At 38.2% G+C, this 24,642-nt stretch overlaps 1 protein-coding gene across 6 annotated transcripts; it reads left to right on the top strand.

Moving 5' to 3' along the window:
• The first annotated feature begins 1,497 nt into the window (after nucleotides 1-1,497).
• On the top strand, nucleotides 1,498-21,541 carry pde6d (phosphodiesterase 6D, cGMP-specific, rod, delta). 6 transcript variants are annotated; one of them, XM_067598065.1, is made up of 6 exons: nucleotides 1,806-2,494; nucleotides 2,534-8,472; nucleotides 12,076-12,164; nucleotides 16,202-16,327; nucleotides 18,890-18,995; nucleotides 19,913-21,541. In XM_067598065.1, the coding sequence occupies exons 2-6, from the start codon at nucleotides 8,246-8,248 to the stop codon at nucleotides 19,992-19,994; spliced, it is 630 nt and encodes a 209-aa protein (XP_067454166.1). In that variant the 5' UTR covers nucleotides 1,806-2,494; nucleotides 2,534-8,245; the 3' UTR covers nucleotides 19,995-21,541. The 6 variants fall into 6 exon arrangements, with proteins under 6 accessions (XP_067454169.1, XP_067454166.1, XP_067454168.1 ...); XM_067598067.1 differs by having other exon boundaries at nucleotides 1,806-8,472; nucleotides 19,913-20,042; nucleotides 20,388-21,541; XM_067598066.1 differs by having other exon boundaries at nucleotides 1,806-8,472; nucleotides 19,913-20,042; nucleotides 20,373-21,541.
• The last annotated feature ends 3,101 nt before the right edge of the window (nucleotides 21,542-24,642 follow it).

Raw genomic sequence — 24,642 nt, 5'->3', positions numbered from 1 at the left:
TGTTAGTAGGTTTGTGGCTGCTGGTTTAGAGTAACTTGTGAAGAATGTGGTCAGTATGTTGATTCACAGATATTTATTAACTAATCATTAGCTATGATTCCATCTTCCAATCTGTTCTCTTGCAACTTATCATTATCTAGCTTACTGTATGGTCCTTGATTATCAGTTTGTTGATTTGTTCCATAATAACTACTCTCAATTTCATGTATAAATGTATCTATTTATTTGACACACACAAACAATAGCCTACTATGTATGTGCCATCCATCTGTGTATGACTGCTTCAGCCAGAGTGCTCTAGACCAGACCTGCTGTGAGCAAATTAAGTAAAGTAATTTAAACAGTAATGTAAAAATTGTGTCAAATAATAAAAGGCTGACATTCATTCCATGTTCTCATTTTACTCATTAGTCTCAATAATTCATTAATATTCATTTCTTTACTTGTGTTTTTGAAATTCTTGTATTTTGTTTGCTATGTGTGTTTAGAAGTGATAGGCTACATGCAGGAACAGTGCTGCTATAGGGGCCATTGAGATGTTGTATCTTTTGCACGCGCACATTTTTTACTTTACTGCATTGCCTTTTTTTGGGCATGTCCGAGATGGAAAAATCTCAACATTTTCGAATGCAGCAAGTGTACTCCAGGTCACGTGACAAGAATTAATCAGCTCCAGGACTAGCTTCACCCTTTCCTTCCAAGGACATCAAAACATCCAGTTGAAAGGTCAGCCAACGCAGGTTGTCAACTGCCACTAAGGCCCAGATGAAATGGCATTGTGAGAGTATCTAACTTCCAGTTTATGACATACTTCTGAGTGAAACAGGACATAACGGGACATAACGTTGGGAGGGATTTGATTTTAACGTTGAAAAGTGGGAGTGTCATAATGAATCTTAGCTCTGTGCCACTAAAAGTTGAAGATCGATTGATGGGTGGGTGTCATGATATTATTGGTTGAATTGGTTGGTTCAAGCCTACGTAAGCATATGTCATATTTTGTTTTACAGGAAGAAAACATGATTGGATTTTGATGTTAGAATACAAAGAAACTGATTTTTTTTGGCATATATTGTTAAATAGGTGTACAATATGATCGTGGATGTGATCTAAATGGTTAAAAAGACGTTTTTCATTTAATCTGGACTTCAAAAGCCAAAAACATACAAGCTGTTTTGCTTGCTTAGTAACGGCAGGCGTGACAGCAGCGCAATCTTCCAAGCACATTGGATAAAAGGATGAAAGCTGCACGGCTGGCCTTTTCCACGCGTTTTTGGACATTTTAGACGCAACATCTGAACGGCCCCACAGTCCGCATCACCCTTCACGATGTGTTTGTGTGTGTGTGTGTGTGTGTGTGTGTGTGTGCATGCGTGTGCGTGTACGTGCGTGTGCGTGTGTGGCGTTGCCCCTGGTGACGCGTCTCTATCCAGTTTAGTTTCACCCGTGCTTCTCATTCTCGGCCTGTGATTGGCTGTAAGGCGTTACCCTCTGCCTGTGACTGGCTAAGTCAACTGTCTGTTGGTTAGCTGTTTATATTTAGCTGATTGCATTATCGGATCAGATTTAACCTGCAGTCCAACAATACAGAGTTAAGTACATATACTTTATGCTATTTTCAGGCGAACATTAGCTGGCAGTGTAGTAAGGTAATCAGTGAAGCTAACATAAACAGCAGCTCTATTATTTCAGCAGATCCGGTTTTTCTTTAAGGGACGAAAACAGACGATTTCTGAAATGTCTTCAGACGAAGACAGGGCCAAGGAAATTTTGAAGGGCTTCAAACTGTATCCTTTTGCTGCTGAGGCGGTTTGGTGATGTTCTGCTAGTGTTAGACACAATAATTATAAAGCGAAGTGTCTTTCCAGTTTATTGCGAGGTAACGTTAGCAAAATGGTAACATCTTGTGATTGCTGTCGAGTCTAATGGTACACGAAGGTTAGCTGCTGTGGCCAGCCTGTTTCACCTCTCATTTGCTAACGTTAGCTACATAGCTGGCGTTAGCAAGTGAGTTGTCGTTATTTGATGTGACAGAATGAAAATGTTACCGTAGTTACGAAGCTTGCTAGTTCGCATCTGAATGTCGACTGGCCAGCTAAATGCTTGGCCTTACCCTGTGGCTAACTTGCTTGGCTAACTGCTCAGTGTGCTGATGGAGATCATGTTAGATTGACGCAGGTGGCTGTTGGATACTGGCTGTCCTTTGTCAAACTTTTACTTCCCATTAGCAGACTATTAGCTGAAAGTTAAAAGCAGAAATGTTACCAGTGTTAAGTACTTTATTTGGTTACTTGTTATTTGGTTTTGCTGTATGATAACTATGTAGGCTACATATCGGGAGTTATGCTAATGTATGGCTGATCATACCAGTGTATTTTAAACGTCTCATCCAAACTGTCGACCATTTCCAATAGTTTTACGATTTTGAATGTCTTTGATTCCATCGCAGTTAGCATGTCTGCTATTATTACTGTTAGAGTCTGCTGTTATTACTGTCAGAGTTGTGTTGTGTTTGAGTGCGTTTTCAAATCAGTCTGCAGTGATTTAATAACAGTCACTTGTTTTGAACAAAGTGAATTTATGTTTTTCATATTTATCTATGTCAGCAGTTTCTATTATGTATATTATCCAACAAACACACGCGCGTACTTTTATTTTTAATTTAGTTTTGGCATCTGTCTTTATTAGGCTAAATAATATACAGATTAGATGTTGACAGAAAACACGGGGAGAGCAATTTGTGTTTGTATGGTACGCCTCCTAGACCACTAGGTCAATGTTATTAGGGTAAGACCATCTGATAAATACTTGAATCATATATGTAAGCCTTGTTAAACATTTTCCTTCTCTGCTCAAGAGAGGTCAGGAGTTCCTCTGTTTCATTAGTCCAAAAGAAAAACTGTTCAGAGTTTTCTTGGGAGCTACTTTTACACATAGTTTTACTGTTTTAAACAGACTTCTAGCTTGCAGAACAAAACACTTGGGTAGGCTATTTCAGTTTAGATTGGCAGGGGAGATTGTAAAACTAGTGGTATTGTTAATCTAAAATGATTTGATTTTTGTTAAAATGAATTTGAATACTTACACTTATTTACTACTTTATGTTCACAACCTTCATGTGTTATGGAGTAAATGACAACAGACAAAATGTACTAGCCATCCACTTTTCCCATCAAGCTGGCTATTCACTTTTATTGGACAGTCTGCAGTGTCACCTTATCATTCATTCAATTTATCAGTTTTCTTGACATTTGAGCGTTTATTTTCTCAGTAATTGATCTAGCCCTTTTTTGCCAATAGAAATGTAAGGCTAAGATATCTTTGTCCCATTGTAAGTCTATAGTCTAAGACCCCAGGACCCCAGGAAGAATATCTGTTGCCTAGTGTAATGGCTAAACTAATAAAGTAAACTAACTAACTAAGATCATCTTATTATAAGGTGCTTTTGTCTTCTTGATAGTGGCTTCTTCACCCTTCTTATCAGCAGACTATCATGCAGTCTAATGTTGACAGTGCACAACTACTTGATATTTGTTGTAGCGTAAACCAGAGTTGTTGTCATCAAGAAATGCACCACAAACAGTACAAGTGTTGTACCACTTCCAGCACATGTCATTAGTTGTCATTGTAGTGGGGAATATGGGTTACTGTTATATTTAAGAGTGAGCAACCAATAAATAATAGTATTTGGTCAAACAAAAAGTAAATCAATTGAATACAATAAAAAAAACAAAATAGAAAAAACAAACTACAATTTCAAAGAAAAAGGTATAGGTTGAAGCCACGTATTGCGTAACCTATAAGGCCAGTCCTTCTTACTGGGCACTTACTCAGGCACCAGTATATATCTAGTAAAGAAGTGACTGGGCCATGCCTCTCTGCGAAATAATACAAAGGGCATCAGAACCAAAATTAATTATATTACAATTAAAGAGGGTGCACTTTTTTTTTTTCTACGTCACACTGATGTGTTTAAATTTGTTCTTGAGTTTTGTTTTTTTTTTGCTTTTGGTCCAGTTGACACATCAGGTGGAAAATTCAAATTCATACAGGTAGGCAACAGCACTACGTGGTGATATCAGCTCAGAGTGGACAAGTAAGAAGACAATACCTGAGTGGTTCATAGAAATAGCACAGTAAACAAACAAAACAGCCGAATTTACTGCCAAGCTTTCTAAAATAACATCTAATGTACGTTTCAAATACAACAACAAATCCTGTCATTGTTGAATAATGTATCCCCTCAGAGTTTGCAGCAGCCTGTCAGTGGATCAGTGAAAGCCTGCATGTCCTAAGTTCAGCACCTTGGATAGCGGTTGTGACACACTTAAGCCCAAATGATACTTTCCACATCTTCGAGGGTCTGCATGACATATATTTCTGTCCATGTCAAAAATTTGTTAATGTGCAGACCATTTGTGTCAACAAAAACATGTAAACACATCTGTAGACATATGCAGACACCTAATGTAGTATTAATGGAATCACTTGAGTAGCTGATTGTTTCTGTGTCCAGGAGTATATCTGGCCCTTTAAGATGATCCACCTGTGCTGAACAGAAAAACGGAAGGATGATACAGACTGTAGGCTGATCTATTGATCATCTTCAGCCTTCATCACAGCTGAACATAATATTATGTATCATGGATTTGTGTCGTCATAGCATCCAGCATCACTGGCTAATTTTCCATCCAAATGCCAAGCATGCGTAACGCAAACTGGAGCTTTGTATCTGAGATGTGATTGTGTGTGAGTGGAGCCAACATGGCAAGTTGATGCTTTCCATATCACTGCCTGGACTGAGTCTTCATGTGACCATATAGGACTAAATTAGCCCCAGTAATACCTTCTAGAAAAAGCAGCAGAGCACTACTGCAGCCAAAGGCCCAGTGCTGTCTAACCAGTCAAAAAACATGACCATATAACCTAAGCTGATCTTAGACCAGCTGTAATTTAACTATATATGAAACTTTTCACCTTTACGTATCCCAGTCTATCAGTCCATACAAAAGATGAAGCTATGAGTGTTTTTGTATGTTTCTTGGTGAGGTCAGGCCTTTTGCTGTAGTGTGGTAATACCTAAAGCCATGATTTAGTGGAACAGGGATTTACTGCCTTCTGTCCATGCAGCCTTGTCAAAGCAACACTGAGGCTAAACAGCACCCAGTTATTTACACTGTAAAGTTAACATTGCTACCATCTGTTGTTGAACATGAAGAATAAGAATAAGAACAAGAACATAACAATAAGAATATAAAAGTGGCTGCTTTAAAGTGACTTGGTCGGTTGGTCGATGTTTCTCAACAGCAGGGCATAGGGAACATGCACACACAAGCAGTAGTATCTGCTATAGTCAGTTATTTGTAGTCTCACATATTCAAACCCAAAGTCTGGCTGAATTTGTCATTCTGAGATAGTTTGGAAAAAATAAGAGGCACGCAGTCCAAAACTCAGCAACAGGTGCTGGAGCAAACAAGAAATTTCTAGGCAAAAAATAGTACAATCTGTACACTGTTTTGGTATGTCAAAAATGTTGCAGAAGTGAAACAACAGTAACATGGACTGAAATGGAGTACTCTGTTTTACTCAACAGTTGCACAGATGACTCTAAACCTTCTTGTCGAAAACAAATCTGGCTCTGAACTTCACTTGTTTGATCCTCTGATATGATGTGATGTTAATGGAGAAACAAGTTGTTAATTAACTGGTTAATTAACTGATTGACAGAAAAATAATGAATGGCAATTATTTATTAATCATAAGTGAAAACACCAAACATTTTTGGATGCAGACTCAAGTATAAAAAAAATGCTGCTTTTCTTGGTTTCATGTCATTGTAAAATTAACACTCCCCTCGAGTAGACCACACTATAGTAACTTGTCTCAACTTTTGCCACAACGCAATGCAACGTCTATTGAAAAATAGTCAATATACTAATTGAGTTACTGTTGAGTTAAGGTTTGGGTTAGGAAGCTGCCAATACTTGGAACTATTAACCTGTCTTTAAAAATGTAGACTAAATGGTAACAGCAGTTTTTCACTAGGGGCTCATTAACTTGTGTGTGTGTGTGTGTGTGTGTGTGTGTGTGTGTGTGTGTTTGTGTGTGTGTTATCACAGATTTATGCAGGCACCCTAGTGGTTTACACACACACAACCAGCAGCAGTCCCTGGAGGGGTTATGGTTCAACCTTGTGTATGATGTTGTTGGAGCTGAAATCAATCGCTGTATAAGATTTTCTTTAGTGTCTAAGGAAGTGATTCGGGGGAGAATGGAAAAAAAGGGCACACACTAACAGTTGTGAACAGTTTGATTGTTCCTTCCTAAAGCTGAACAAGTACACTGCTCTTGTTGGTGTCACTGTCATAATGGACATCCTGCTAAAATTATGTGTGTTCTTTATGGCTCTTCTTTTTTTGTTTACAGTGACACATGTTTAGAGATTGGAGTAACACGACCTGGTGAAAGTGCATCAATGAAAACATTGCATTGTGGCTTGGATTATTCTGGAAGGTGTGGAGGATGATGAGTTTGATGCAGGAGATAGGATTTAGTTAGACTTGAGAGGATTAGAGAAACCATTCAACTCAGCACACTTTACTAGAAAGCCAGAGGAAAAGGTGGGGGATGGTTGAGCTCTGCTGTCAGTGGGATCTGATCCATAAGAGTTTCTAACGGCCAGTACAGCATCAGTGTTTAATAACAAAATAATATGATGGTTTTCATTCCCCTCAAAACTCTAAATTTGACTAATGCTTTCCCTTTTTTTTGAAAGGCCCCTAAAGAGGCACTCCACTTAGAGCCTCACTAATTTAATTATTTTAGAGTTTGCTGCTCCATAAATACACTAAAAGTAGATATTGTTTACATATAAATGTACTAGACAGTTGAGAAGGTGATTTCACTTGTCATTACATCAACTGAATCATGGAACTGCAAGAATTTTGAGTGAAGAGTTGAGTATTTTTAAGCTTTTGTTCTGTTTATTGAATCTGATTCTATTAGAATCATAGTTTAGATTTTTATTATTGAGAAATATATAAAAATATTTAAAAAGCATAAATAATTTTGTATTCTTCCTTCCTTTAATCTTCCCTTTTACAACAATTACAAACCTAATATGATAGCCTATTCTCTATTCCATTTTCTGATCCATTCACTCTGGCAGTTTCACATAGCTCAGGAATTGTTGGTGATTGTTGTTACTTTTATACCTGTCCCTTTTTAGTCAATTTAGTTTCTTTAAATTTTGTTTAAGAAAGAAAATTAATTAAAGAAATAAAACAATTAAAGATCTTAATAGTTTGAGATAAAAATGAAAAATGTACATATACCATATAAGACATTTTTGGATGTGTTGACTAGATTTTTTGCTGTGGACATTGATGTGGATGGAAAAAAACTAAAGTCTAGCAGAAAGTTCAACAAATAAATCAAAATAAAATAAACCAATCTGTAGCCTAATTTTTGTATATTACATGATCTTTATAGCATGTTACTGGTGAAGATGCTGGACATTATTACAGTGGCCCTTACAACAGCTTTTCTTCAACTATAACCTATCATGTACAAACCTGAATCCTTTTTTAAAATGTCCTTCACAATATCCTGACCAGCTGTATTTAGGACTGTCTTAGTAAGAGTCCCTGAACGCACCAGTTCCACCAGAAAAATGATGGGCAAAAAAAATGGTGTCCTTTCATGGAATAGGCGCTATGTGTTTTGAGACAGTTGGTGGTGGTGATGAGGGGGGTATGAAGGGCCTCACAGATGGTGTGGAGTCGAGTGTATGTGACACTAAGTAGTATCTGAGTGTGACAAGATGTTGAGTGGAGAATCTTCTAGAACAGAGGGCTGTGGGATGATTGTTCTTTACTGGTGTCCATCTGTCTGATATCCAAAGATAAAATTTGGCTTTCACAGCATTAGGTGGCATCAGTGTGTTACCAGTGTTACATGGTGTTGGAGCATACGCCGATTACATTACTTGCCCACTGCCCATACCTTTTGTTTTTTGCATATCAGTGCCCACATTCATCAAATAAAAAAAACTCTAATTTGTAAAATACTAAGCATGTTATCAAAACTTGGTTGGATGATGCAAAGTACAATTATAAAGTGAAAGTGTATACTGACCATCCACAGCAGCAGCAGAGTCACAGCACAGAGTAGCAGAGTGAGATGTCTGTCCTCCTTCCTAATCTCTGTTGTAAACACACGTAGCTGTTAGCGAGCAGCTGCTCTCATGTCTCCTTGCGTCTCAGTGCTTGTTTTCGGCAAAAACTCTCCTGCTCTCTGCCTGCTTAGCCTGCTCTCATATTGTCTTTCTCTGGATGGCAGGCAGGTTGCTTCGGTTCTGGTTTTAGGCAGTGGTCGTCCTCTGGCTCGTCCCCACACCTGTGTGTACCGCAGTCCGACTGTACACAGAGGAAGACCTGCTGGCAGCAGCCTGAAGCCTGCCGTCACTGACTCGTAAGTAAGGGGAGGATCTAAATTAAAAATCTAATGTTAAAGATCAAAGTAAGCGCTCTACAGATATTGAGTATTGTTGATAAATATCTTGTAAAACGTCTGGTGTAACCCGTAACACCAGTGTTGTCACGAGTTTATTAATAGGAAGGAAAATCTTCTCACCGTGGCATCCCTACTGAGCAGCAGAAACATTGTAAAGTGCTTTGGATAAAAGTACTATATAAATGCAGCCATTTACCTTCTATTTACTATATGAATCTTTTCCACTCCTGCTGTAGCCATTTTTGGGTTGCTGATGTTAACTATGGATAATGGATAGCTTGCATGTCCTGGGTTCATTGGTTGTACATGTCCACAAGATGCAATTCAGGATATGACCAGTGGGGTCAGTATCAGAAAGTATGAACAGCAGCAGACTTGGATCATCACAACATTGATGTAAAGTTTTGAAGAAAACTCAATTTGTTCACTACTACCTGCATTTAGATGTCTCTGTGGCGCTCCACAGTGACAAATATGCATGCCAGAATAGCTGGTGTGAGATCAGAGTGATGCTATAGTTTGTAGTCTGGTAGTGTGATATACTAAAAACAGTGATGAAACACACTAGAATAATATCTTCTCTATGTCCAAACACAGCAAAGCAGTGTTTCTATTGGCTGAATGAACACATCTACCCGGTCAAAGTTGAACAAAGGTGAACTCTGACCTGCGAAACCACTTAGAGTTGGCTGGATATAGTACCGAAACAGGAAACGCACACTTGAACTTGTCAGTTGGACAAGCTTTAATAGAAGAGAAGTGAAACAGAACGAATATTAGTTTAGGACAGAAATGTAACGTGACACACCTTTATGGTTCTTCAGGTGGCACTTAGGCGAATGTGCACAGGGAATGCTCAGAGATGTTCGTGTGGCCATTTCTTTTATACTCATGTAACACGTTTTTGTTTTCATCTCTGTTTTTTTGACCCGCCTCTTGAACAGCAGTTGAATCCAGCGATCAACTTGCTTGACACCAGGTGGCAGGCAACCTCTGGGGCTGAAAAATGAAGCCAATGCAGAAATGCCAAAAACTGCAGTTCCTCGAATGGCCACTTGAGTCTGGCTCCAAAAGCAAGTCAATCCCCATAAACCCTCATATTAAAATGCCCAACTTTACAGCAGAAATGAACAGCCTGGTACAAAAAATGGTTTTGGTGTCTATAGCTAATTTCCCCTTTCATGACAGCTGTACAGGGGGTGATGTTTTATAACTCACCTGTTTAAATTTTATTAAGCTGTAATTTTACGCATAATTAAGGATGTGGCTGTTTTGAGTGACAGGTTGCTAACTGCTAGGTGGCTTGTTTCAGCAACCAGGCTTCATGCGACCCACCTCAGCGCCACCTCTTTGCCCATCTTGGATTAGCGAGGAGTTAGGAAGAGTCAGGCACTGCCAAGATGGTGCAGGCTGTAGTCGCCCACTGTGAGCTTTAAAACTGCGCTTCAGAAACCAGTGGTCGACGTCACAGTGGCTACGTCCATATTTTTTACGGTCTGTGCCTGACACGCAGGTCTGCACTACGCATTGTTGAGATCTGGAGGGTGTATATGTTGGCTCTTCTGCGAGCTTCAGCCACCTATGGTTACCTGTAATTCCCTTTTCTGGGTAGGTTTGCTGAGATCTTTATGTGTATCTTAAGCATAATTCCAGCTTTACGTGCTGCTCATGCTATGCTTTCTAGTCACAGCACCCATCTCTCCTTGGTATAAAGTGTCTCATACACTTTCAGAGTAAAGCAATGGTCAGTTCAGTGTGTCGTCTTTATTTTGCCTCAACAGAGTAACTCCTTAAATTACGTATACTTTGCACGAAAATTCCCTTCCCTGCTGGTATGTATAGGTTGATAGATCAGTAGCATTCATTTTATGCATGTTGGTGTATTGGTGTCCCCACAGAAATTTAGCAAATATGGCCCAAGGTGTGTTGTTTCGTACAGTGGAATCACTGACTAGGTCCTCATAACGTCTGTGATTGACGGTTGTATTGTGTTTATTGTGGAGGTCAGGAACAGCTGACCAACTGACAGACTGATGGGACAGCTAGCAGTCATCATCATCTACAAAAAGTCTTTTTCAGCTTCCTCTCTCTCTCTTACACATCGTTGTATCTAGGTAACCTATCTTTTTGTAATTTTTTCATTCACCCTTCAATTAGTTTGAACAATGTGATCATCTAAAGCATATTATTGCTGGAATTTTGGCCAGTGTTGTGCTTCCAGGTATCCAAGTCAAATGCTTGTGCCTGATTAGCCTTTTTGCAAATATCAGGCCTATGGGTCAGAATCAGAATCAGGTTTATTGGCCATGTATGTTTATGCATACAAGGAATTTGACTCTGGTTTCTAGTAGTTCCTGGAACTACATGTAAGTACACTGAGAGAGATACATGGCTTGGGCAGTATTTATGTTGTGTCTATATTTTTGATGGTATTGAAAATCACACTTTCTCATGCAAGTGAATGGGAGAGTGTGTTCAAAGTTTTGACTGGTACTCTATATACAGTTTGTTGACTCTGTTTTAGCCCAGGCCATGTAGTGCTCTATAAGTTAAATGCAGACTCAGTGCTTAGGGCTGAAGGTGACCTTTGATACTGGGAAATAAATGAAGACAAAAGTTGCACTTGCTTTAATTTGCCAATGAGTATCAGCTGATAAGAGTCATTGAACTAATCGACCTCCCCCATTTCAATATGGAAGTATGGCAATATCCTGATATGTTTAAATGTTGACCCATTTAATGGCCAAGTCACTGCTTGATATGTAAATGATGACAAATGTGTACAAAAAAGAATTTTGTTACTGTTTTATCTTGGTTAGCTATAAAATGTGTTGAAAGTGAAAGCTCTTCATAATACAATAAGAAATATAATATATGAAGAACTCCTGTTTTGGTAAAAAAATTAGGGATGTGTTTTCTTATTTAGCTACACAGATATCAATTTATTGTAGATGACTGTACTGCAATATGTCCAATATTACAGAATCACTTGTATAGTGATGACATTGTTACTGTATCATGAGCAGTATGGCGTGATAGAATTGCTTTGCGAGTTAATCTGTGATTGTCTGCCCTAATCTCCACCTTCTCCCTGTTAACTTGAACAGGGGTTCTTACCCTGCTTTCCTCTTCCATCTGAACAATGTGAGCTGATTAATATGCCTCCACAGCTTCATCTTACCTGTAACTGACATCTCTGCTACAAATCTTCTACAAATCCAGTCTATATTTAGCATGATTCCTTCACAGCCCTAGCCTATCTGGAAATGTACAGTATGCTGTTTGTAATGCTTGTTCACATAAATTGTTACATATCTTGACTGATATGTTATAGGAAATAAAAGCATTTGTTCAGATTGGATATGATGAAATTTGTTGCTATTATTGTTAAATTGTCCAGTGATTGTCACTGCAGGTGGTAATAGATATTGCTAAACCTGCATTAAAGGCAAATAGGTTTCTTATTCCCTGTAGTGTTTAGAATATTTCATGGCTATTACAGTTCAGTTCAGTTTGTATATGCTTTAGTTTCACTATTGTCACTTAACCTTTTCGTCCCAGAAACTGGATGAATCTTCGAGATGCAGAAACAGGCAAAGTGCTGTGGCAGGGAACTGAGGACCTCTCTGTGCCAGGAGTAGAGCATGAAGGTACATTTATACACTAACCTTAAAATTTGACACACATAGGTAACAGTATATGTAATGTAGCAGATCAGTTTAATTTTAAAATTTTACTATTTTCACTATTATGGCCATTTTTTTCTTGTTTTTTTTTTTCATCAGTTAAAATAACGTGCACATCAGCTACAGTATGTTGCTGAGATCTGTGGATGCAGGGACTCTGCAAGACAGCTTTACAATGAATTGCAGGGGGCAACTGCACAAGCTATCAGACAGGAATTAAATGAGACAATTTTATCCGTTATTTAGAAGTGACAACAAGGATGAATGTTATCACATAGTCATTATAAAGGTATTTCATTTCATTAATTTATTTATAGGGACAGCACACATTAATTATCATTTCCGTAAGTGGCCAATGTTAGCCAGCTGGCTAATATTCAACTCCAGTCCTTTGGAGATGTGATAGCATTATTAGCCAAACTTTCTGTTTAAACTTCAACTGAATTTGCAGCATATACTTTCTGGGTTATATTTCATCCACTATTCTTTCTTTTTCAAGGGTTCAATTGTAAGATTGAATAGAAAAGGAGACAGGCAGGCAGTAACCCTGGCATGTGCCTCTGTGCAATGGGAAATACTTGAAGAAAGTTAGATTTGTATGTAGTGAGGTTTTGGGGTGCAAATTCTATTTAAAGCTTGTATAATATAATACAGACAATAGCAGTGGGTCATAATGCCAGGTTCTTGGGAGGTTCTTTGGAACTGCTGGGAAATTGCAGGTCTGGCAGAACAGGGCTGTGGTCTGAAATCGCTATAACACCATATTGGAACAAGGGGACAGAAGGGAGGAGTCTCTCATCAAATAAAGGGAAAAAAAGGACTGTGGAGAAGAAGGAACATTGTTCAGGGGAAGGGTTGGACCTTCTCTGCGGATCAAATATTTTCTATTTGTATGAACAATGAAACCACAGCTCCTGTTTTTTATATAGTATTCATAGTTTAGGGGTTGGATCTGTCCCAAGTTGCATCAAGAATGCAATTGAAATCTCCTCCTAAAAATAAGCAGTGAGTATTGAGGTCAGGAAGTGTTTCTGTTCAGGTAAAGAATTGTGGATTGTTGAAGTTATGTCCCTACACATTGACTACATACTCAAAAGCTTCCCAAGCACATATCTGCCATGGTGTTATCTACTAGCACTGTACTTGGTACAGTTGGTAGAATAGCTGCACTTCACACATTATCCCCAAATTTTGAGGGATCCATCCACCCTTCAATTTCATGCGTTCAGTGGTTTCTTTTAAAAAGAATTACACTAACCTCTTCTTACTCAAAACAACTGCACATAGGTGCAGAACAGGGTTACCATTAAAGAGCTTACCCCCACAGAACATGAACTAACAATGTGTAAAGCACAAGGTCAGTTTTTCTTGGCAGGCTAGGAAGAAAAAATGGTAATAAGAACAGGACAAAAGGAGCAACAAGTGGGTAAATAATGGGGACACTAGCCACTCAAGCAATGTCAGCCCATCTACCTTGACTAGTTGTTTGGTTCTGGCCAGGTGCTGGATATGTGCACAGCTGTGGTAGTAGTGCAAGCGGGTGATAATAGATCACGGGGAATCTCCCTGGCCTCCTTCAGATAGAGCGTTCTCTGCACCAGACTAGAAATGGAAGTTGTAGTGCAGCTGTCCAGCCTCCCTGGTACACCAGTAATCCTGACATTTTTCCTTGACTTTGTCTTGAGGTCTTCACATTTGTTTTGTAGTAACACATTCTGAGCAGCTTATTACTTGACCTTGCGCTGCAGTGAGATAAAATCATCTGTGCAGGAGGACAGGCTGTGCTCCATCTCTCCACTGCTGCTAATGGTGTTGGTGTTAACTCTTTTAACTCCACAGCTTTAATACCATTCCCAAAAGTTGCTTGTTTTCTTGCGCTGACCTCTGTCTTCTATGTGCTGACCAAGTCTTCTTGTTAGGTAGACAGTATCTCAATTTAGCCTTTGGGGCTAAATGTGACAGTACTGATACCAGGCATGTTCTCTCCCCTGTGGCCACTCTCACCCGAGGTTGGAGGTTGCATTTCTGCCTTTCATGAATTCACCTTTTTGCAATGTGGGAATTTAATTGGTGCTGAAAATTTCTCACTGTGTTTAAATTTTTGACAAATGCACTTTTGAGTCAAGTTTTCTTTGGAGCTTTCAAGATGCATCTGCTCCATAGCTCAGCAGCATCCCCCTCATCCACTATTGTTGCTGTAGTTATACACTAGGATTCAAATATTTATTTATGACATACGCAAACAGTATATGTTGTGAAATGCTATGCAAAGTGTGAAAAATTACAATCAGAAAAAAGAAAAGTAAAGGCTAAAAGAAATCATAAGTTTATGTAAAAATGTTCGAGTCACAATTTGGAGACAAATTGAATATTTTGTTCGCACTAGAGATGTGGTGTTATCAAACTTTAATGGTACAATAATTGTGGCCAAAAACATCATGGTAAACAGTATTATCACAATCATCATTTTTCTGAAATACTACTATTTTTGCTAAAATATAGTAACACTTTGCATCATCCATCTGCACACCATCTCCACATGGATAGTAACAAACAGCACAGCAGAGCTGAAGCTGACCTGTGAGGAAAAATGTAATGTGTACAATCTTATTAGTCTGGTAAAATGCAGCTCTCTCTCTCTCACTGAACGTTAGGACTCAGCCCCCATAAACTAGCCGCACTTCAGTAGGTTAACTAGCTAATGTTAGTGTGGCAAGTAATTGCCACAGTGGCTAGAGCCAAACGTACAAGGAGCCTGGTTCTCTGGTCCTGCTAAGACGTCTGTGTCTGTTTGACCTATAAAAATGTGTTTTCTTGTGATTTATCAGAAAAATATGCTAATAAAGACAGGAAAGGTGTGCTGTGTTCTCAGTGCCCTCTAAAAAATAGCAATAATAACAGTAATGACTGTAATGGAAATGGTTGGCAGTATCATTACCATCAGAATGTTTCACCACAGTGTATAGTAAAAACCAGCACATCTCTAGTTCACACTAGTGCAAATATGTAAAAGTATAGGGCAATACAAAGGATTTACAGAGGACTATATGCTGGGCAAGGTTGATGATATACCGAGGTCGTCATGCACACAGTTTTACGATGCAATAGACATTCTGAGTGCATGCATATATATTTTACTTCCAAATCAGTGGTTAGATAGTCAGTTTAAACTGGATATTTGTTTGCCTCTTTTAGTACTGACCTGTACTTGCCATGCCATATCTTAGCAAGAACCTGTTGTTGTAGCTCGGCATAACTGCTTAGAATAATGCCAAACAATGAACATAAGACTATATGTATTGTATATAAAATGTTTATATGATAGATTTAAAAGTGAATACCAATTTTCTGTGTCATTATTGACAATTGTGCAACTTATTTAAATATTGTTAACAGAATGGATTATGAGAAATGATATGAGAAGTTATATGAACAATTTTTTGATAACTCAGCTATGATGACTGTGTACAGACATCTCCAAGGTTGCTTGATGAGGTTTTACTTGATAATATATATCTATATGTTATAATATATTATAAGGGAACAAAGCATTATGATGTGCAGTACAATGCACTGGTCCCCAGTTGGCTATAAGAAGTTAATTAACAGGCCCTCTGAGGGGAAAAAAAAACAATGGTTATGGGTATTTTGTAATGTAAAAAAAAATACAATTACATGAATAGTTATGATGTAATGTTAAATGTCTTGTGCCGTCTTTATAATACAAATAATGCTGAATTTCTATAGTTAGCATTTGGTGATAGTGTTTCAAAAAAGTGTCTGATGTTAGATGTGGCTAGCATTAATACTGTACAGCAAAAAAAGGTAACCTAAAAACAAACTGTTTCCTTTTGAAAACTCTGGTTGCTATTAGTCACATTTTGCGACTGAACCTGCCTCAAGTCTTGATTCAATAGTTCTGCCAGTGAATCTCTACTATACGCTTTCAAAACTAATTTTATTTAGCACACATACTTATAGTTTTTTCCCTGTCTCTCCAGCTCGTGTCCCAAAGAAGATCCTGAAGTGTAAAGCAGTGTCCAGAGAACTGAACTTTTCCTCCTCAGAGAAACTGGAAAAGTTCAGGCTGGAGCAGAAAGTTTTCTTCAAAGGACAGTGTCTAGAAGGTAATACTACTCACAGGGACAAATACCTGAAGGTCAGTTAAAGATACGCTTTGGAGTTTTTGACCAATAGTAGCACTATGAGCTATGTTTAAACATGTGGGCCCCCATTTTGTTCATTCTTGTGCAAGCTGGTTATGCTTGCCAGTGGTTTCACACTATGCCACTACAGGTGGCAGTAATACACCAAAAAAAAACAAACATCAGATTTGCAAATGTTTTATGAGGAAGGAAATATATTTAATATGCTTGCTAGACCTCAAGGATTCACACATTGAATTTTGATGAGTAACACAGAATGTAAACATAACTGTTGCTTGTTTATCAGAACACTCCACAGGGCATCTTTCATGAAGCAGCCAGTCAGTTTCTTAGACTCTACCAGTTGCCTCTTCACAGACCCTAGACCTGCTTAAAGAACTTCTAAAAGACCAATGTCAAGGGCATGGTGGATTCAGAGCATCAGCATGTCTGACATGTATCCAAGAAGACATTTTAAAACCAATGGCAGACTCTTTTGATTCTTATGATCTGCAATTTATATTGCTTTTTTGGGTAGTCAAATGGGTCTAGGATTTCTTGGACAAAGTGGCTGTGGCAAAAACGAATTGAAAAAAGTTGAACCTGACTCAACTTTTGCCACACCTGTCTCATAGTATTTTGGCCTCTGATATGTCTTAAAACTGGATTAATCAACTGGACTTACTTGGATTGTACTTCATCTTCTCACCAGTACCTGTGGCAACACAATGCAGACTGTTATATTTATACAATCTGCAATAACAATGTTCTTGAGAGAACTGCAGGAAAATGAAAACTCTTAACTGATTACTGGAAGAAACTGATAACCTGACTCAACTGTGCTGCATTGTTAATTAGAAGACAATTATTGCTAACTCTTAGTTTGAAGTATATGCTTTTCACTGAACATTTACTGCTGGCATTATGTTTTAATATCTGATCTGATCTTATACTGCATATAGTATTTCACAACAGGCAGTCTGCAAATTGAAAATACTCTAATATATTTGGTAGAAATGGGATGTAATGTGTCTATGTAAATTATTTCCACAGTTTTTAACCCATTCTCATCAAACTTGAGCAGCCACAATGAAAGCATTTGGCTGTGCTTTGATAGAAGTAGCATAAACGTATTTTGTAAAAATGTTTTTTTTCACCAAACACCAAATGAGTGTTGGTTTCATTGATTGCAATTTAACAGACTTTAACAGTGGGCTTGTCTTTAACTATGGAGATCTGTGGAAATATATTTGAGAATTCACATTTTAGCCCCAACCATCGCCCTGAGTACTAGATGTGCCAGAGGGAGTTGTGTTTCTGAGATACTAAATTCAATAGCATGTCACGGTCAAGCAGTCTGAGGTGTGAAAACTCTTGTTATGATAAAAGCACTCAAAAGATGCTTGGTGCTTGGTTCCCTAAAATGTATCATATTATACGATAGAGTTCTCAGTTATCTTATAACACTCTCAGATCTTCAACCTTCTGCCCCACCTTACTGCAGTTATTATAAGAGGGTTAGAGAAGAACGTGAGCATCATATCCACTCACTTTAACAGACAGCTCAGTTTGTAAGTTGTTGTCAGCGTGATCAGTTCCTTGTTACTGTGTTTATAGTGCTGTCCTTGTGGTCCTTGCTGTACAGGGGTGAGGTTACAGAGAGCCCCAGGGGACAGCACAAAACACACAATCCACTAGGGGTGCAAACTCACGGCTCGGATCGTATCATGGATTTGAGTCACGGATTGGATCATTTTTTAGATCAGCAAAAAAGAAAAAAAAAATGGGGGAGACAAATAAAACTTTGCTTTCCATACATTCTGTAAAACACTCACAGCAAGGAACTTTTGCCCATGGTCTTAAATGAAAACAATGTTCAAGATGTCCAATGTTTAAATAAAATCTTAAAATATATAAATATTTAATGCTCAATTGTTAAATTAAATTGCAATATGAGGCCTGATACCTTCCTCCTTTAAACATGGTAGTGAATGAAACAACAGCCTACGTCCACATCATCAAAACTTGATAACTTATAAACATGAATACACGTCTTGTCTTGCAGTTTGTTGAACAAGCCACCAAACAAACATTCACCAGGGAAAAGTGCACCACTAACGTCAGTTAGCAGCTAGATGCTAATTAGCTGCTCAGCTGCAGCACATCAAACAACGTGTAAACATACCTGCAGATGTCACTACAGACCCCTTAGATGCTGGTTTGGTCGTTGCTCTTCAAAATCCCTGTTAGCAACACGCTGTCTGTCCATGACTTGTACTTACAGCAGGTCGTTTACTTTGTCTTAAATGAGACATTAAATTTTGCAATTAATCCACAGCTCACATGCGTGCCAAACCGTGGGGGGCGATCTGTATGGATCACGGATCAACTACATTCCGTTACACCACAACAATCCACACCAATACAACATGTTTATGTTGCTGGTTTCCACCAGAGAGAGAAAAAGTCTCTGAAATAGTATTTAACCATTATGGTGCACTAACGCACACTGATCTCTTTGTCTCTCTGTGTCTCTCTGACCAGAATGGTTCTTTGAGTTTGGTTTTGTTATTCCCAACTCCACCAACACATGGCAGTCTCTGATAGAAGCAGCCCCAGAGTCCCAGATGATGCCAGCCAATGTTTTAACGTGAGTTTCTTTATCTTTCCTCTGTGTTATGTCTCTGTACTGCTGACACATGCAGTATATCTCCTTTCTCATTTCTACATGTCATCCTTTACAACTGTGATTCAATTTTAATCAAACTTAAAGTTACATCTGATATACCAACATACAGTGATAACAAAATCAGTGGATATGTGTACATGTTAGAAATAACAGGGTTAATGTCAACTTAATTCACCAATTTCCTGCATGTTATTATGATTTGATCATTGTTTATGGAAATATTGGGAGGATTTGTACAATCTTAAAAATAATCAATCAGGGAAAGATTAAAGGATAATACCTGTTTATTACAACTTATTTTCATAGTTTTGTCCATCATTTGTATCTGTAATAATTATATTGTATTCACCAAGTTAATAGCTGAGATGTGGGAACACAATGACATCACTTCAAGGTCAAGAAACTTAGTCAGACAAACAGATAGGTTGGAAAGGAATCTCCAGGTGAGCCACACTTATTTGTGAGAGAAAACAAAGGTGAACAGTGAAGTTATGACCCAAATTATCTGTTGTAAACATCCATCACAGTTTACAGACCCACTTCCTGCTTCACTTTTGACCTGTAATTACTGTAGTTGTGTGCAGTTTCCCGTACAATGAGGGATTTTTAGGGACCTTCCATAAAATGAAAGAGATCTGATCCCCAAATAAAGTGGTTTAGATAATCTGGATAAATTTGTGATTTGGTGAGCACACTGTCATTATAACAGGAATGGTGGCCAAAACTGCAGGAATAAGACCCAAATTGTAATTTTCCTTTAACTTTGTATTGATTCTTTTGTGCATTTCATGCATCAATGGTAGCATTATATATTGTACATGTGGTTTTCTGTGGCATAGTGCAATTTAATTAAGTTAACATGTCTCTTTATATTCCAGTGGTAATGTGATCATAGAGACCAAGTTCTACGATGATGACCTCCATGTCAGCACCTCCAGGGTACGACTTTTCTACGTCTGACCTCTGGCCCCCGGCTTCACCTTCCAAAAATGCTGATGTCCTGCCAAGGTCTATAAATTACCAAGTTTAGCTACAATTTGCAGCAGTAAACAGCTCATTGCTGACTTGGGATCAGCACATTTGGGTGAAACCCAGCTGTGACCCCACAGTCAGTGAAGTGAACCTTGTATTTGGTTGTTTTCTTGTTTTGTGTTGACCTGAAAACTTCTAGACCTTGGGAGGAGAGGGAAGAGGATGAGAGAGAACTCTGCTGTTTCCTATGTATACAGACTGTTTCACTGTAAATACATTACCACTGATCTCAAGTCAGCCAGGAAGCCACTCTGTAAATGACACAATTTGTGCTTTTTCAAAAATTCTGCCCTTTCTCACTCCAAGGTTGCTTTTACTCAGGAACTGAACACCAGACTTGTAACCTTCTCCTTCCTCCTTTCTGCCTGAACATGGAAACATGAGCAACACGAGCTGCACATCAGTGTCGGGGGAAGATGCAGCTCAATGTCTCTTCTGAACTACACTCAAGACGTCATCATAAAACAATGTTTCCTCTAGCTGTGTCCCATTCCAGAATCACCTCTTGTGAAGTCCACGTTTTCTGACAGAATACATGATCAGGGGTAAATAAAGCTGTACTTTTCTAGAGGCACAAGAAATGCCGCCTCCTTTTGCGCAAATTTGAGGTACACAACAGATGTATTTTCCCCATTGTATCCCCAAATCCTCAGAAAATTATTCTGTCTATTAAATGAGAAATGGAAGTCACATGGACATATCTGGACATATTAATTTTATCAGCCAACAACTCAACTCTGAAATTTGTACTTGTACAACTTGACGAGGACTGACTGAATGCACTGTAATTAGTGGTCTCTGTGAGGCCTAGTATGGGAACTGCTGATGTAGCTGTAATTCTCTAAAGGACACCTTAGCAGGCAGCTTCTGCAGTGGGACACAGCTTCTACCAACCAAACATGTTCTGTTTTCTGACTACATGAACTAGTGTAGAACAGTGGTTTTCAGTCTAGTAAGATGGAGGACCAAGCGCCTGTTTTATTCCAGTCCACCACCAGAACCACTGGTTTAACTGGATTGCTTCTTGTCTGTAGTGTTTGGAATAAAAACCTGCACATCGTTGTCATGATGACACATGTTTGAAAAGCACTGTGTTTGAGGGACGTTCATCAGCAAACAGGAGGGGGTTTTATTACATTCATTTATGTGCTCGTACTTGACTTTCAGAGGTGTACTTACTTAAAATATTCAACTTTCAGCTAAAAAATAATCAGGTGCAGACCAGACATGCATCATGTTTTCTCAGTAGTTCACCTGTTTACAATTTTATCCCAGCTAGACCCAGAGCTTAACAGCTGCTTAAGGTGTTAAATTCTGCACTGCTCTGTACATCCTTTTAACTTGGCTTCCCATCCAATTCACTGCAGTCATGTCATTGTTTGTTTTTTCTTAGCTGCTAACTGAGCTGTGTAAAATAGACTTGTGTTTTAATATTACAGGACTTGTGGATTAAAATCATCCAATGTTGTAATAAAGTGCTGTGTGTGCATGGTCTCAATTGGGTATGGTTAGGGTTACTCTGTGGGTTGAGATCATTTTTGCCCCTCAAACCCTTAAACATAGGGACAAAAATGCATTATCATCTAGCAAAACATGCTATTTTCTGAAACCCCGACATTTACATTATAAAGATGTTTGTTTTTACAGTTATGCCTGTTAATTGTTAAGGAAGTAAGTCAGAAAAGGAATTGGAACACTTACAGCATATGTTTTATCATTTATAGACTAGTATTACTTGATTATCAAAACATCAGTCTTTAGCACTCTATACTAAGCAGTGATGGAAAGTACAGGCATTTACATTTTCTACAGCTTTGTACCTCTATTGCAGTACAGAAAGAAATGGTACTTTTTACTCATCTACAATTATCTGACAGTTATAGTAGTTACATTACAGATTAAGGTTTTACAATCAAAACATGAGTTTGTAAGATTGGATACATCCCTATAGATATGACAACCCAACGCTATAGAAAGTAGTTAAAATCAGTTCCACCTCAACAAGCACCAAATTCCTGCTTATATATGAATGCATCAGTAATAGTAATCAAATAATATAAAATAATATAACGCTCTTAAAGTAGCCATTCTGCATAGAATAGAATACAACTTTGTTCACAAAAGTGGAAAATTGTCTGGCCCATCCAGCAGTTCATTAAAATATCAAAAAACACATACAAACACCACATAACAACAACACTGACAGTATGAATACTCAAGTAATAACATTCAATACACTAAGTTTAAGAAACACTATTAACATTGAGTCTCTAAGAATTGAGGAAAGCCTGTTGCTTATGGGTTAATGATTTTTTATATACGTTTGAAGCCAGTGGCGCTGAATACTGAGAATAGAGGATGTATACCTTCCTCCTCACCCTCTGTTCCCTAACCGGCTCTGAGGCCTTCGGATTAGCCACACTGATGGCCAGCTTGCTCCTGTATGGTTACAATACCATGCGGTGATATTAGATGACACATTTTCAATAAGAGTCTTTAGATTCACTGTAAATATCTAAAATACGAAAGTGTTGTCTCATAAGATCAGACATGGTGAAAAATACTTACTGTCACAAATAAAAAGAAAAAAAGATCTGAGTTGTATAAATCTCACCGGAGTTATATCACACTTGATGGCTTTAAACATCATCACATATGCAGCAGACTTAGTTTCAGTCTAAGATGCAGTGGCCTCTAGTGGCATTTAGGTGATCTCTACAAGACAGGAGCTGAGTTCAGGACAGGTGAAGGTTTATCTGAGGACACAGCAATGATGTTTGAATTTTTAAAAAAAAAGCATATTTTGTCTCCTCTGTCCCATTGTATCTAACTTTGTAGGAGGTTTTGGATTTTTATCTGTCTCTGGAAAGTCTGCCTCCAACTCCAGAAGAATGAAGGTGAATAGTACTGTTTTATGCTTCTCACAGCATTGAAAATATTTTTTAAAATCAGCAGCAACATCTCTCTCCTCAAACGTTATCCCTGTTTCTTCTGGATAATTGTCAAAACAAGCTGACAATTGGAATGAATAGAAAGTAATGCCAAAAAAAACTTTTTACAGTGAGGTCTGTGGATCACAAGCTGTAACCCATCATCATTCCTGAGACTTGTATGGTATTTACATAATAATGAGAACATCATTATTATTGGAATATTGATTTCCCTAGTGTCACTGATCTGCTTCATGACAGTGCAACACCCTCTCATATAGAAGGAATAGATGGCAGAGAACTGACATCCCCTGCCTCTGTGTCAGGCCATTACCAAAATGCTTCTATAGTGAATATTTGGCTCTGTGAAGACCTTGATATGAATTCATGTTTTGACAGCCCCCTTCAAGCTTTCAAGTCTGCCATCTAGTGAATTGTTCCCAAACTTACCTGAATTCTTATTTATCATTTAACCGAATGTTCAAAAGTCAAATTAATTTATGCAACTGCCAACAGATTCTGATGTCACTGGTTGGCAGAGAAGCAGCATGTTAGACCTTGTTTCTTTGAGTCATGTTTATCCTCTACTAATAGTGACTGATGTAGCCACATGCAACACGAATACAACGCAGCAAAGCAACCTTTACTTCCCTCTCCCAACTACTCATCCTCAACTTCTAAATCATTTTTAGCAGCATGTGTATATAATTCTGTCATCTCAGTGTGTGTCTTCAGTCTAACAGAGCAGTGGAAGAGGCATGAAACTTGATGCTAAAGCCTTTCCTTGAAATGTTTGTTTGAAACATTTAATACACTATCTTCATTATCCTCAACTTAAGACAGAACCATCACCCTTTAATTGGCATCATCATTGTTGGCCTCTTTTTTGTATTAATTTATTTATTGATGAGTACAGGTTTAACAGAAATGTTCAAGGTCTATTCACATTTCCCTGTTTTTGAAGAAAACTTCTTCTATTATAAAGAATTGGTTCGACATAATACAGAGGAAAATGAAATTCCAATATTCCCCCTCTTTTGTTTATACCAATTCCCCCACAGTCCCCCATCTCCACTTCACCCAACCTCACCACGGCTGGAAAATTGGACATCTTAACAAAGGAAGGAAAAAAAGGGAAGAAGATAGAAGTTTAGTCTGGAGGTAACACCTTTAGTGAGTTGAAGTATGTTATAAAGGGTTGCTGTTTCCAGAGTTACATTGAGTTACCCATCCTGAAGCCATTGAAAGATGGATGAGGCTCATCTAGATTTCTACTGGAGTAGAAGACGGCATTGTGCAAATAAAGATATGAAAGCTAAAGTGTCTAACTGTTTAGAGGTGAATGGACTACAGTCCTGAGGGCCACCAAATATCACAATAAAAGGGCAGTTTTTAATTTTAGTCCTAAGACAGTCTCATACCTTTTATTTTGGAGCAATGAGACAGACCAGTCAACTGGATACAGATTTATCCTAACAAAGCTTCATAAAATATTGTAACATTACATTTTTACTTCCTGTGAGATTTTGCATCTCTTTCATCAACTAAGTTTCTTAAGGGTGTTCTTTCTTTCTTTTTGAGTGATTTCAACTGTTAACTTACAGTATATACAGTGCTCACAACACTAAAAAATATGCCTGACCAGC

This window comes from Thunnus thynnus, chromosome 8, assembly GCF_963924715.1.
Source record: "Thunnus thynnus chromosome 8, fThuThy2.1, whole genome shotgun sequence".
Taxonomy (NCBI): Eukaryota; Metazoa; Chordata; class Actinopteri; order Scombriformes; family Scombridae; genus Thunnus; species Thunnus thynnus.
This window is presented reverse-complemented; position numbering and strand designations above follow the sequence as displayed.